The sequence below is a fragment of the Rhinopithecus roxellana genome, chromosome 7 (assembly GCF_007565055.1).
Source record: "Rhinopithecus roxellana isolate Shanxi Qingling chromosome 7, ASM756505v1, whole genome shotgun sequence".
NCBI lineage: Eukaryota > Metazoa > Chordata > Mammalia > Primates > Cercopithecidae > Rhinopithecus > Rhinopithecus roxellana.
Genome location: NC_044555.1, coordinates 80,874,878 through 80,888,980, shown reverse-complemented (window position 1 = coordinate 80,888,980; position 14,103 = coordinate 80,874,878). Strand labels below are relative to the sequence as shown.

At 42.1% G+C, this 14,103-nt stretch overlaps 1 protein-coding gene and 1 pseudogene across 2 annotated transcripts in view; both read left to right on the top strand.

Annotated features, from left to right (window-relative positions):
- PRPS2 (phosphoribosyl pyrophosphate synthetase 2) overlaps window positions 1–10,795 on the top strand; it is a 34,202-nt gene extending 23,407 nt beyond the window's left edge. For both annotated transcript variants that reach the window (XM_010383284.2, XM_010383283.2), the window contains exons 5-7: window positions 5,808–5,981; window positions 6,943–7,102; window positions 9,286–10,795. In XM_010383284.2, coding sequence (XP_010381586.1) covers window positions 5,808–5,981; window positions 6,943–7,102; window positions 9,286–9,378 — 427 coding nt within the window. In that variant the 3' untranslated portion in view covers window positions 9,379–10,795. The remainder of the gene's footprint in view (window positions 1–5,807; window positions 5,982–6,942; window positions 7,103–9,285) is intronic.
- A 1,572-nt stretch (window positions 10,796–12,367) lies between these two features.
- On the top strand, window positions 12,368–13,150 carry LOC104678078 (annotated as a pseudogene).
- Window positions 13,151–14,103: the final 953 nt, after the last annotated feature.

Here is a 14,103-nt window from a genome sequence, read left to right as displayed (position 1 = left end):
TTCCATCTGAAATTTATTTTGGAATAAAGAATGAAATAAGAATCCAGCACCCCCCCCCACCCTACTGTCTAGTTTTTCCAAAACTATTTATTAAATAATCCACCTCTGTTGATTTGAAATGGCATCTTTCATCATATACAGACTTCCCCATTTCAAATAGATAGCTATTTGCCAACTCCTACTTTTAAAAAATGCAGAATAAAGTAAACAGCGTAAATGGCTGGGGTTGAGATGCTGTTTTGTTTTGTTCAGACCTCCTTTCAAGCAATCTGCACTCAACCACCCCTGCTCCCTCTGCCAGGAAAATCAAGCTTTTAGGGACATACATTTCAGATTTTTTGTCACCTCCTTTCTCTTTTCCAAGTGTTTCCGCAACACATCATTGTCATCCTCATGTTCTAGCCCCCAACTGACAGTCTCCTCAGAACAGCCTTGCAGGTAATACATGACACATGCAGTTGACATTATCTGTGGCTTCTTTGCTTGATGCAAAAAGTCACATTTAGCAAAGGAAAATACTGTACATTTCTGTCTGACCAATTGGAGTTTGTTGCTTTAGAAAAAGCTTTGAAGGTTGACTCATTACAGATAAAACTGAATGTTGCCACAGGAGGTCACTCTTGGGTAGGCTTTGTAGCTTGGTTGGGTTACCCACGGAAAACAAATTAAACCTAAGAAACCTACCTACCACTGCTGAGATAGCAAGTGTCAACCTAAAAGTGGTATGGGAAGAGGGTAAAACTGGATAACTCAGGTTTAACTTTTTTTTCTGATTATATAATCTTTGGAGATGCTCTATAGGAAATTTGGAAAGTAGAAAGAAGAAAATCTTAACAACTTTATATCTCGACTAGTAGTACCACTATGAATAATTTGGTGTACTATGTATCTGTCTCTCCTGGGGGAGCTGATATGGCACACGCACCCACAGAGAAAAGATTGTAAATATGTGCCCAGAAGAAATCCAAAACTGTATGAATATAATTTTCATTCTGCCTTTTTCTGCCTAAGATTTCAGTGTGGTATGTTGTGTCAGCATCATTTGTTAGGAGTATGTATTAGGTCTCCAAGATATACAAGGAAAAGAAGAGTTATCTATAGCTTTTTCAGGAAATCATAGTGTTCTAACAACCCAGGAAGCTATTTGCAGGGGTATGTATTTTCCCTTATCTTCTTCTTCTGACATTACCATTGGATACCTTTAAGTGGCTAGGGCTCCCCAGTCAAGTGAGATGTCTGTGTCCCCCACTGCCAAGAACCACAGAGCTCACCTTCCTTCCCAGTCCGACTTCCATGCCTACCCTGCTGTTTGCTTGTAAGCAGGCTCATGAGAACAGGCACCACCTGGCAGAGGGATGAAAACAGGTTCTGCTTCAACTCCTCCAGTATAGAACTTCTGCCACAAAGGGCAGTGCTTCCCAGTGCTGGGCTGTGGATTGGTATCCTGTCATGCCCAAATCTGCCTAATCTTTACCAAATAAGCAGGCGGTAATATATGTGGACATTTTGTGCAAGGTGTTCATGTGTCTTGGGAAAACCTGTCTCATGTTCCCAGAAAGTAGCTTTCCTTACCTGAAGTTTAAGTGGTTTTTATGACATTGGCATGTAGATAGTAGAACTGTGCGTTTTTTGTTTGTTTGTTTGTTTGTTTGTTTGTTTTTTGAGATAGAGTCTCGCTCAGTTGCCCAAGCTGGAGTGCAGTGGCGCGATCTTGGCTCACTGCAACCTCTACCTCCTGGGATCAAGCGATTCTCCCGCCTCAGCCTCCCGAGTAGCTGGGGTTACAGGCACCCACCATCATGCCTGGCTACTTTTTGTATTTTTGTAGAGGTGGAGTTTCACCATGTTGGCCAGGCTCATCTTGAACTCCTAACCTCAGATGATCTGCCCACCTCGGCCTCCCAAAGTGCTGGGATTACAGCTGTGAGCAACCGTGCCCGGCTGAACTGTATGTGTTTTAAGGTGATTATGGAGCAAAATTTTTGTTAGCCTTTAAATTAATTTTTTAAAAATTAAATCTTTAAGTAAGGAAACTGTTGACAGCTAGACAAGTTTACAAACAAAGGGTATCTGCTAAGGCTACTGTGGTTTTGGTTGCATCCTGAAGGATGAGTGTTTTAAGGGTAGGATGAGTGTTTTAAGGGTAGGAGAAGCATGGACCTCAACGTAGTAATGCTTCCCTTTGCTTCAAGGACGTTGATGTCTTATTCTCTTATCTCACAGTCTCTGTGTTTAACTGGAAAGTTTGGTCCCTTTTCTTTTATGATAACTGACATATTTGGATTTATGGCCACCACCTTACTATGTGCTTTTTTTGTTTTGGAGACAGGGTCTTGCTCTGTCACCCAGGCTGGAGTGCAGTGGCGCCATCACAGCTCGCTGCAGCCCCAATCTCCCAGGCTCAAGTAATCCTCCCACCTTAGCCTCCCAAACAGCTGGAACTAGAGGCACGTGCCACCATGCCTGGCTAATTTTTGTATTTTTTGTAGAGGCGGGGTTTTACTATGTTGCCCAGACTGGTCTCCAACTCCTGGGCTCAAGCGATCTGCCTGCCTCAGCCTCCAAAGTGCTGGGATTATAGGTGTGAGCCACCATGCTTAGCTATTACATGCTTTAGTTTTTCCTTCTCCACAAAGTAGACATTATTATTATTTTGGTTTTGTACAATCAACGTTTGTTTAGATTTGTCAACAGATTGATCAATATCTTTGTTCACCTTTCTCCGCCCCTGCCCCCCACCACATCTCAATGTGTCTGTGGTCATTTTCCTTTTGCTTAAGTTTCATTCTTTAGGTGGTTATATGTTAGAAATAAATTCTCAGGTTGTATAGTTTGGCTGGAACTATCTTTATTTTGCCCTCCTTCTGGAAAGGCAGTTTTGCTGAGTATAGAGTCCTAGTCTGACAGCTGTTTTCTCATATCACATTGAAGATATGACTCCATAATTTCTGGCTTCCATTGGGGAAGTTGAGGACTTGGCCATCCTTTCTAGGTGACTCGTCTTTATTCTTTGTCTCTTTTAAGCTTTCTTGGTCTTCTATAGTTTTGTTAAGATTGTTTGGGAATTCATTTGTTGGGTTTATAGGATCTGAGGATCCTATAAACCCAACAAATCATCAGGAAACAGTTGTCAGAAGACATCATTAGTCCTGTGTTTCCTATAGAAATAAGAAACAATAAATATTGCACTGAATGTTTGTGGTTTGGAGTCCCTGAATGATAAAGAAGGAACATATTTGCAAAAAGTTGCGTAGGGTTTTTTTATGCAGAATTTTGTCAGAAGACAGTGGTGCTGCATGTTTTTCTTTGAGTGCAAATGTACATTGCTAAGATTTTTTTTAAGATGGCATGTGCTTTGAAAAGAGGATATTGCATTTTTAAGAGTTTAAAAATCTTTTGAGTGAGAAATATAAAAACATCATATTTTCACCTCTTTAGATGAAATGAAAGATGTTTCTCATTAAAACAAAGAAAAGGAAGGCCGGGCACGGTGGCTCACGCCTGTAATCCCAGCACTTTGGGAGGCCGAGACGGGCAGATCACGAGGTCAGGAGATCGAGACCATCCTGGCTAACACGGTGAAACCCCGTCTCTACTAAAAATGCAAAAAATTAGCCGGGTGTGGCAGCGGGCGCCCATAGTCCCAGCTACTTGGGAGGCTGAGGCAGGAGAATGGCGTGAACCCGGGAGGCGGAACTTGCAGTGAGCCGAGATCGCGCCACTGCACTCCAGCCTGGGCGACTAAGCGAGACTCTGACTCAAAAAAGAAAAAAAAAAAAAGAGGAAATATTAGCCGAATAAGTTATACAGAGTTACCATATGACCCAGCAATTCCACTCTGAGGTATATTCCCCAAAGACTTGAAGACAGGGACTCAAACAGATATTTATACACCAGTGTTCATAGCGGCAGTATTCAGTATAGCCAAAAGGTGGAACCAACCTGAGTGGCCACCAACAGATGAATGGATGAACACAGTGCGTTGTATCCACCCAATGGAATGTTATTCAGACTTAAAGAGGAATGAAGTACTGATCTATGCAGCAATGTGGATGAACTATGAACAGTTTATGCTAATTGAAAGAGGCCAGACACAAAAGTGCACGTATTTTATGATTCCGTTTATACAAAAAGTTCAGAATAGGTAAATCCATAGAGACAAAAAATAGATTCATGCTTGGCAGGGCCTCAGGGGAGGGGAGGATAGGGAGTGCCTGCTTAAGGGATGTGGGGTTTCCTTTTGGTGTCATGAAATGTTCTGAAACTAGATAGAGGTAATAGTTGTGCAATATTGTGAATGTACTTGATGCCATTGAATTAATACACTTTAAAATGGTTCCAAGGATAAATTCCGTGTTATGTATATTTTACCACAGTTGAAAAGAAACACTGGCTGGGTGCAGTGGCTCACGCCTGTAATCCCAGCACTTTGGGAAGCTGAGGCGGGCGGATCACCTGAGGTCGGGAGTTCAAGACCAGCCTGACCAAGATGGAGAAATCCCATCTCTACTAAAAATACAAAATTAGCCGGGTGTGGTGGTGTATGCCTGTAATCCCAGCTACTCGGGAGGCTGAGGCAGGAGAATTGCTTGAACCCAGGAGGCAGAGGTTGCGGTGACCTGAGATTGTGCCATTGCACTCCAGCCTGGGCAACCAGAGCGAAACTCCGTCTCAAAAAAAAAAAAAAAGAAGAAGAAAAAAGAAAAGAAACACTGGTTGTGTTGTGAAAATCCTCAGAAATGGGGAGGGGAGCCTGGAGCACCTACCCTCCCTCCCACTGCCCTCTCAGCCCCAGAGACTGCCCTTCTGTACTTCATCAGAGCACGCGAGGAGCTCCATTCCTGGTCGCCATCTGAGAATGACACAATGAGTAGGAGTAGGACTTTAAAACTAGTGTATAGAGGTTTTATCCTCCATGTACTGCGTCTTAAGTTGGGCTATGTGTGTATTGGTCCCCAGAGCATTTTTTCAGCTAAATTGCATAATGACTGTTATTTTAAAAACTGGAATAGGAAAAATCTTAATGTTATATTATGCCTGTGGCATTGTCTTAAAATCAGTTTCACCATTTAAGTCCACTATTCACAGGAAAATCTGAAATGCCTCAGGCTCACCAACAAGCGAGGCCTGCCCACTTTCTCTTCCTGTTGGCAGCTCAACTCCTCCTGAGCCAGTGATTTTTTTTAAAGAGATGGGATCTTGCTATGTTGTCCAGGCTGGATTTGAACTCAGGCTCAAGCCATCCTTCCACCTGAGATTCCTGAGTAGCTGGGCCTACAGGCACAATGCCATGCCTGGCACCATTGATGTCTGAGCATTTGCCTTAGATGAGCAGAGGAGCTGGACTCACAGTGTAGAGTCTCCTTAAACCTTGAATGCAATGAAGCCCATCCTGACTAGCCTACATATTAGATGGCTGCATTAACCAGGACTTTTGTCCCCACTATCTGTGCCACAAACTGGGCAAATAGTTCCTAAATAACTTGCTTTAAGTTGTGCCTGTCATGGTTAAAATGCTACCCACAAATACTAACAAATAGAATATCAAATTCTTATCCAGTAGTTTTATCCAGTTGCCAGGGTGCCCTGACAGTCATTCCCAGCCACCCCAATTGCAAGGTCTGCCATTAGCACATTTCTCCCTGTGGATTGCTAAGTGCCTGCCCCAGACCATGCCTGGGCTGATCAAGAGAGGCCTGATTCTTGCATCACCTTGAGTGTAGTTGCCTGCTACATTCCTAAAATACTACTTTAAAGAAGAGATCTCTAGTTGACTGTATGAACATGTTCATTTGTGCGTTTGCCAGGGTCACGTCAATTGCAGACAGATTGAATGTGGAATTCGCTTTGATCCACAAAGAGAGGAAGAAGGCGAATGAAGTGGACCGGATGGTCCTGGTGGGCGACGTGAAGGACCGCGTGGCCATCCTCGTGGATGACATGGCTGACACATGCGGCACCATCTGCCATGCCGCGGATAAGTACGCAGGGCGGTGGGGAAAGCGTTAGGACTTCTCACTAGGAAAGGGCAACACATCAGCTTTTAGAAATTGGGCTCTATTCTCCTGATTATTGCTGGTCTTGGCAGTGGAGTTTTAGACCAAAGGAGATTCTAGGCCCTTTTATCTTTATACTTCTTTCTCTGGTAGAAAAGAAAGCATGGGCCTTTTCGTTTTCCAGGGTGACCTTGCAGTGTACTTGAAAAAGGGTCAAAGAAGGTGCTTCCCTTTGCCCTGAGCACAAAAGGAAAGATGGTTTTTCGGGCTTCTTCAGTCCCTTGTTTCCTTCCATTTGGCTTTCGTGCCAGCCTTCTCGGCCACATGGGTGTCTGAAGGATTTGTAGACCTGCTGTCCAGTATGGAAACCCCCAGCCACACATGGCCGTGGAGCTCTTGGAATATGGCCAGTCTGACTTGAGATGTGCTGAGAGTGTAAAAAGGCCACAAGGTTTGGAGACTTAATATGAATCAATGAGTATAAATATCTCATTTACATATATGTTTTTATATTGATTACACATCAAAACAATGATGTTTTGGCTATGTTGGTTTAAACTGGTGGCTCTCAAGCAGGAGTGATTTTGCCCCCTGGGAGACATGTGGCAAGGTCTAGAGACATTTTTTGTTGTCACGGCTGAGGGGTAGGGTGTTGTTAGTGGGTAGAGGCCAGGGATGCTGTTGAATTTTCTCATAATGCATAGGACAGCCCCCATGACAAAGAATTATCCTGGCTCAAGTGCCAAGGTTGATAGTCCCCGATTTAATGGAATACAAAGTGTTTTGCTCATGCTTGAATGATCCTATCTTAGGTTAATAAATGTGAGTAAAATTTGTTGCATTTTTCTTTTACGGAGCACACTTTTTGCTTTTACCATTCGTACTAGGGGAGAGTATTCCAAGAATATTTGCATACCCTTAATTTTTATCTTCTGCTGTTCTACAGGCTGCTGTCAGCTGGAGCCACCAAAGTGTATGCTATCCTTACCCATGGGATCTTCTCTGGACCAGCTATTTCCAGAATAAATAATGCCGCCTTTGAGGCTGTTGTCGTCACAAACACAATTCCGCAAGAGGACAAAATGAAACACTGCACCAAGATTCAGGTAGTGTCTACACCGCAGGCAGCCAAGCAGCCAGGCACCTACTTTAGATCCCTAAAAATAGCATCATGTCTTCTGTGTGTGTGGCTCCTTGCTAAGGCACATGCTTGGCAAAGGCGGCAGCTTCTCATGATGGCAGAATATAAATCATATTAGATCCCTGAAAAAGACCGGGACCAGCAGAGGTCAACGTTCACTATTTAGAAATAGAGAGTGAATAAAATCACAATAGAAAAACGGTCAGAAATGGGCTGTGCTAAAGCTAAACTTACATATGACCAATAATTCCACCCCTAGATATATGCCCCCCAAATTTGGAAACATATTCAAACAGAAACTTGTACAGACATGTTCATAGCAGCACTATTCACAATAACCAAAAGGTAGAACCACCCAATGGCCAGCAACAGACAAACAGACGGCCAAAGTGTGGTCTATCGCTACCATGGAATATTATTCAGCCTTTAAAGGGAAAGAAATCCTGACGCATGCTACAGCATGGATGAACCTTGAAAACATCATGCTAAGTGAAAAAAAGCCAGATGCAAAAGGAGGAATATTGTATTTCTGCTTCTAGGAGGTACCTGAGATGGGAAAATTCATAGAGACAAAGTAGAATGGTGGCTACCAGGGTCTGGGGGTAAGGGGGGCGGTGGGGAGTTATCTATCGTTTAATGACTATATAGTTTTTGTTTGGAACGATATAAACAGTTTGGAAATGAATAATGGTGATAGTTACACACATTAGGAATGTAATTAATGCCAATAAATTGTATACTTAAAAATGGTTAAAATGGCAAATTTGATGTTATATATGTAAATTTTAAACTGATAAGAACAGACACTATACTTGATCTTAGATAGATAGATACATAGATACATAGATAGGTACACATTCACACAATAAAAACAATGGGGGTGGGAGCAGCAGGCTGAGCAGAGGATCTTCAGAGCTTTGCCCCTTCCTTTCCCTGCCGATTGGATGCCCATGGGCCAACAGAGAGCTGATAATCATATAGATAGCATTTGGCCTGAAATAAGTCAAAGGGTTTGAGCCCCATTTTGCCTCTATGAACCTTGGCAAGTCATTTTTTTTTTTTTTTTGAGAGGGAGTCTCGCTCTGTCACCCAGGCTGGAGTGCAGTGGCCGAATCTCAGCTCACTGCAAGCTCCACCTCCTGGGTTTACGCCATTCTTCTGCCTCAGCCTCCCGAGTAGCTGGGACTACAGGCGCCCGCCACCTCGCCCGGCATTTTTTTGTATTTTTTAGTAGAGACGGGGTTTCACCTTGTCAGCCAGGATGGTCTCGATCTCCTGACCTCGTGATCCGCCCATCTCAGCCTCCCAAAGTGCTGGGATTACAGGCTTGAGCCACCACGCCCGGCCATGGCAAGTCATTTCATTGCTCCAAAGCCTCATCTCCCATCAGCAGAGCATGAAGGTGCATCACAGTGATCTGCTTCATGATTTCTGAGTCCTCAGAGAGAAAAGCAGTTTCCTTGACACAAAGCAGTAAGTCTGAAAATGGTCAGAATAGCGATGTCATATATTTTCATGCCTGATTAGCAGTAGTTTAGGATGGGAGTTGGCACACTATGGCTCACAAGTGAAATCCAGCCTGTCATCTGTTTCTGCAAATTTTTATCAGAGCACAACCATGCCCATTCATATATGTATTGCCCGTGGCTGCTTTCACACTACAATGGGGAAGTTGAGTATTTGTGACAGAGACCCTCCAGCTTCCAAAGCCAAAAATGTTAACTATTTGGTCCTCTATAGTTTGCTGATCCCTGAGTTAGAAGATCACAGTTGTGATTTTAAATGACGCAGTCAGCGCCTTTTCAGAAACAGAAAGAAAAACCTTCCATATAATGATGAAAGTTAATTTAAAATAACAAATGCCCCTGGAAAAGGGTGTCTCTGGTTAACAGTATCCCTGAAAAGCCTTCTGTCTCTGCACTGAAAATCTCCCTTCCAAGATCCCATACGGGTCTGGTTCAATGGGTTGTAATTTGAAGATATACCCCAAAGCTGTCTGTCCTCTCAAAAGTGTGGGAGGTTTTGATAGCAACACATCATGTATGCTACAGAAATTGTTTCTCAGCTTTCCAGCTTTTCAGTTTTTAAAGAACTCTAACTAAGATGTCCTGCTTCCCTTCTCCCTTTGTTTTTCTCGTTGGCATGTAGGTCATTGACATTTCCATGATCTTGGCCGAAGCAATCCGAAGGACACACAATGGGGAATCCGTGTCCTACCTGTTCAGCCATGTCCCGCTATAAATCCAGAATGGGAAGTGCCCAGCAAGCCTACTCTGACTTCTGACTTGTTTTTGTTTTCTGGATGTTTAGCTGTAGGTACTCAGCAATGATAGTTAATCACTGGCAAAAGCATCAGATCTTTGTATATGCTAAGATTTATTGTTTCCCCTTCTAAAGCTCAAGATCATTTCTTTCCAGTTTTTGGGGAAATGGTGGTGGTTATTTCGTCTTTAAGTGAACTGTCTTAAATAAGAAACGTTTTTGTCATTTTGACTTTTAACGGGTACAGGTGATCTCTTCCTTTGTTCTTTCAATACTTTGAGGCGACAACTTTCAAGTATATAATTTCATTGTGGAAGTCATAGTTTATATATTTAGAGGTTGCCAAAGGTGACTTCAGACTAAAATCTTCTGTGTAAATATATATGATAATGCCTATGGACATTTGGGTAAAACCCTGTATAGAATTAATTAGCCTTTTACTTTGGAGTGAACCTTGGAAAATTTATAATTATCATACCATGGATTTTGAATTTTTCTTTTTTTTTTTGATAACTCAGTTTCATATAAACCATCTTGGTTATTGTGCTTAATTTGGACCAAATTTTATTTAGCTTAATATGGACACTGACACATTTTGGGGGGTATACATCAGACATATCAGAGCAGTGTAGTTCTGGATCATTTTTTAAATTACCTCTTCTAAAACATAACTGTCACTTACCTGAAATGCTGCATCCTAAAATTCCAAAATTATATTGAGCAATCACCAAGGCCTAAAGCCAATTGACCTTTAAAAGTAATCATTTCAGCTAACATTAAATTTAAAGCCTAAGAATGTATAGAGCTAGTTTTAAAATAATGATCTCAGATTTTTAAAAAGGATATAGGAAACTGCATTGTCATTCTCTGAATTAAGAACTGATGGTTTCTATCGTTATTTAGCCCCACCTTTGTATTTTAAAGTCCTTCCGAATACTTTTATGAACCAATGAGACTGGACTTAGCCACACACAATGGAAATTCAGACCTTGACTATTTGGTGTTTCCAGTTCACAAAGGTGATGAAGACTGTCTTGGAGCAACTTAATCCCAGAAGTTGTACATTTCTTGCTGCTCCTGGCGTGGAAACTTAAGTGAGACCACCAAATACATTGGCCCTGTCCAATTCTGTTGAATGGGGGTGGACTTGGCACTTACCTGGCCAAAAACAGGAGCCAGAGAAATGTGAATATACCAAAGTTGTTTAGCCTCCAACTTAAATTACGTTAGTCAACTTATAGATATTCATATGATCGCTTTTCTTTTTAGATACTACATCAACTAGATTCAGGAATATGTCATTTGCAGTGCTTGTATTGGTTTAAAATATAAGATTTTAAGATCCTCTAACATTGTACTAAAAAATTTCAATAAAATCATTCTGACTGCTTTCATAGTTTGTATTATCATTGTGGAGTAATATTTTTTGACGGAGTGATGTGTTGCAGTACCTGAAAATGTTTGCTACTTTACGATTATAGTCCAGCATACAAAATTACAGAAAAGCCAGAAGTTAATTGATGTCACCTGTTTTCCATTTTGAAGGTATTTCTTCCTGAAGAACTTACTAGCAATCTCCTTTCCCCCAAAGCATAACAGCTGTGCCACATAAGGTGTCCAAGTTGTTAATTCCACATGTTTCCTATAAAATTAAAGATGGTACAGTGTGTTCACACATCAGAGTAGTGATGTTCAATATCCATCTATTGGAGCAAACCAAGCTTAAATGTAGGCTGCATAAAACTTGTTCTTATTCATTGATTTAGAAGCACCGAGAAGGATTCCTGTCCCCATAGAACAGCCTGTTCAGTGATAGTTCAAACTACTCTCGTGAGTGCAAAGTAAAGCCATAATTACGTGCTCCTGGTGAAGCTCAGCTGTAAAGTATGTGTAACACTAAGAATGGCAACATGTTGTCTTAAAGTCACAGTGAAATATGAAGAATTACAGCCAGGTCCATCTGAGAAAAAAGGTGATCACAGTGTGTATGAGAGAACATGATAGAATGTACTAGAAAGGAGGAAGGAAGTGAAGAAGTGAAAGCCAAAGACACTTCATCAGCTTTACAATTGCACTTAATAATGATGTCACACCTCTTCAGAGATGTTTCATTTCCTATGGCAAGTCCTGTCTAATCCGCTGGCTGAACTACAGGGGACAGGGAAGTGGTAAAGGGAAAGATGGAGTACTAAGGCATGCAGAGGTTGGAATCACGCTGGGGAGACCAGGAAGGGCTCGGTGATCACCATTAGATGGTTTATGTCAGAATTTTCCAGAACCCTATGGTGTGTTCCAATGTGGACTGACGCAGGACAGCAGAGGGTGTTTGGTACATGATGTGTTTGAGCAAAGATGTCCCAGGGAAGAAGAGAGTTAGAGGCTGAAACACACTCAGCTATCCTGTATCTAAATTGCGTGAAATCAACAAGGTTCCTCCTTCTCACTACCAATATTTATCTTCCTGATTTATCTCCCTGTGCCCCAGGAACACATCCCTCCACCTTTTTTCTGACCCTGATTTCCAAGATCACATCCTGGGTGGTTTCCTTTATTGCAATCTTTGAGCTCTATTTCCTATTCTGAAAGCATAATGCCCAGGAACACAGACTTCACCACTTACCAGGGTTTTAAAACCAACAGCAACAACGACCTTGGGTTGGTTACTTAACCCCTATGCCTCAGTGTCCTTACATGTGAGATGGGGATAATAAATGAGTGTGAAGTTTAGAATTGCTCGGTTTGTACATTAACTTCAGTTTTTAGAGAGTCTCCTGAACCACCCCTAGAAAGAATGTAAGGTATGAAGAGGCAAGATTTTCACGCGTTTTCTAGGTGTTAAGCCTAGAGGGGAACACAATGCCCTCCTGCCATTTTAGAAGGGCTACATTGTCTTGGCATGTGACTGCTTCAGTGAAGGGTAGCATTTAGATGACAAATAGTTGCATGTTAAAAACAAAAAAACTTGATTATGCTTAAAGTAGTGGTTCTACCAGCATGTCCCGTGGCAGCTGGTTTTGCCCACCACATTAAAATTTTTTTTGCCCCAGGGCCGGCACTACCAAGTAGAATATGCATATGCTTTTAAGGCTGTTAACCAGGGTGGCCTTACATCAGTAACTGCCAGAGGAAAAGACTGCTGTAATTATCATACAGAAGAAATACCTGACAAATTATCGGATTCCAGCCCAGTGACTCACTTATTCAAAATAACTGAAAACACTGGCTGTCACTGTGATGACCGGAATGACAACTAATAGCAGATCCCAGGTACAGAGGGCACGCTATGGGGCAGCTAACTGGAAATACAAGTATGGCTGAGATTCCTGTGGACATTCTGTGGAGAAGAATTGCTGATACTGCTCAGAATGCTACAATGAGGTCCCCTGGTTGTTGTATGATTTTCATTGGTATAGATGAAGAGCAAGGCCCTCAGGTGTGAAAGTGTGATCCTCCAGGTTACGGCTGTGATTTAAAGCCACTGCAGCAGGAGTTAAACAAACTGAGTCAACCAGCTTCCTTGAAAAAAAAAGTGAAAAAGAAATTTGATTTGATATTTGAACAGGCAGTGGAAACTGCAATTACATGCCTGTCTACTGTTTTATCAATTGATTTCAAACCTTCAGAAATAGAAGTTGGAGTAGTGACGGTTGAAAATCCTAAATTCGCGATTCATACAGAAGCAGAGATTGATGCGCTCACATTGTTGTTAGTTTACCAAATCCATGATGCCACTTACCTGTGTGTTTGGTAACATCAAACCATTATGGAGGTCCCTGGACTGAAAAAGGAGCTTCTCCCACTCCTCCTACCACTGAAGTGGTTAAGACTCTATAAATAAAAACAATGCTTTTGGAATCCCAGCATTTTGGGAGGCCAAGGCAGGTGCATTACCTGAGGTCAGGAGTTCGAGACCAGCCTGGCCAACATAGTGAAACCCCAGTCTATTAAAAATCCAAAAATTAGCCAGGCATAGTGGCGCATGCCTGTAATCCCAGCCACTTGGGAGGCTAAGGCACGAGAATCACTTCAACTCGGGAGGCAGAGGTTGCAGTGAGCCATGATTATGCCACTGCACTCCAGCCTGGGCAACAGAGCGAGACTGTCTCAAACAACAACAACTTTCAGCTGGGTGCTGTGGCGCATTCTTGTAATCCCAGCTACCCAGAAGGCTGAGGCAGTAGAATTGCTTGAGCCCAGGAATTTGAGACTGGCCTGGGCAACATAGAGAAACCCCATCTCTTAAAAACAACAGCAGTACTTCCAGTGGGCAGTAGCAACAACAGATAGGAATGAATACCATGTGGTTATAGAGATAGTAATCAATTGAGGTCATTTACAACAATCTGATTTCATTGTAGCCCTCATTCACCATCCATCCCATCATAAATACAACCAAAAGTGGTGCCCAGTATAAATGGGAAGAACAGTCTGCAGTATCCTAACAGATGAGTTCTGTGGCCAAAAGAAAAGCCGGCTAAATGAGTTTTACATTTTAAGAGAGTGATAAAAAAAGAGAATAAGAAAGTGAAAAACATAATGCAGTAGAAAATGCCCTAAATTGGGAGTGTGGCGATCTAGATTCTGGTTCCTGATATGCTGCCAGCAAGCTGGGTGACCTTGGGAAAAATGTGTATGCCACTCTGAGTATGAGCATCTTTCTGCAAAAATTAGAGGAAAGATGATTGCAGAAGTCCCCAGCAGTTT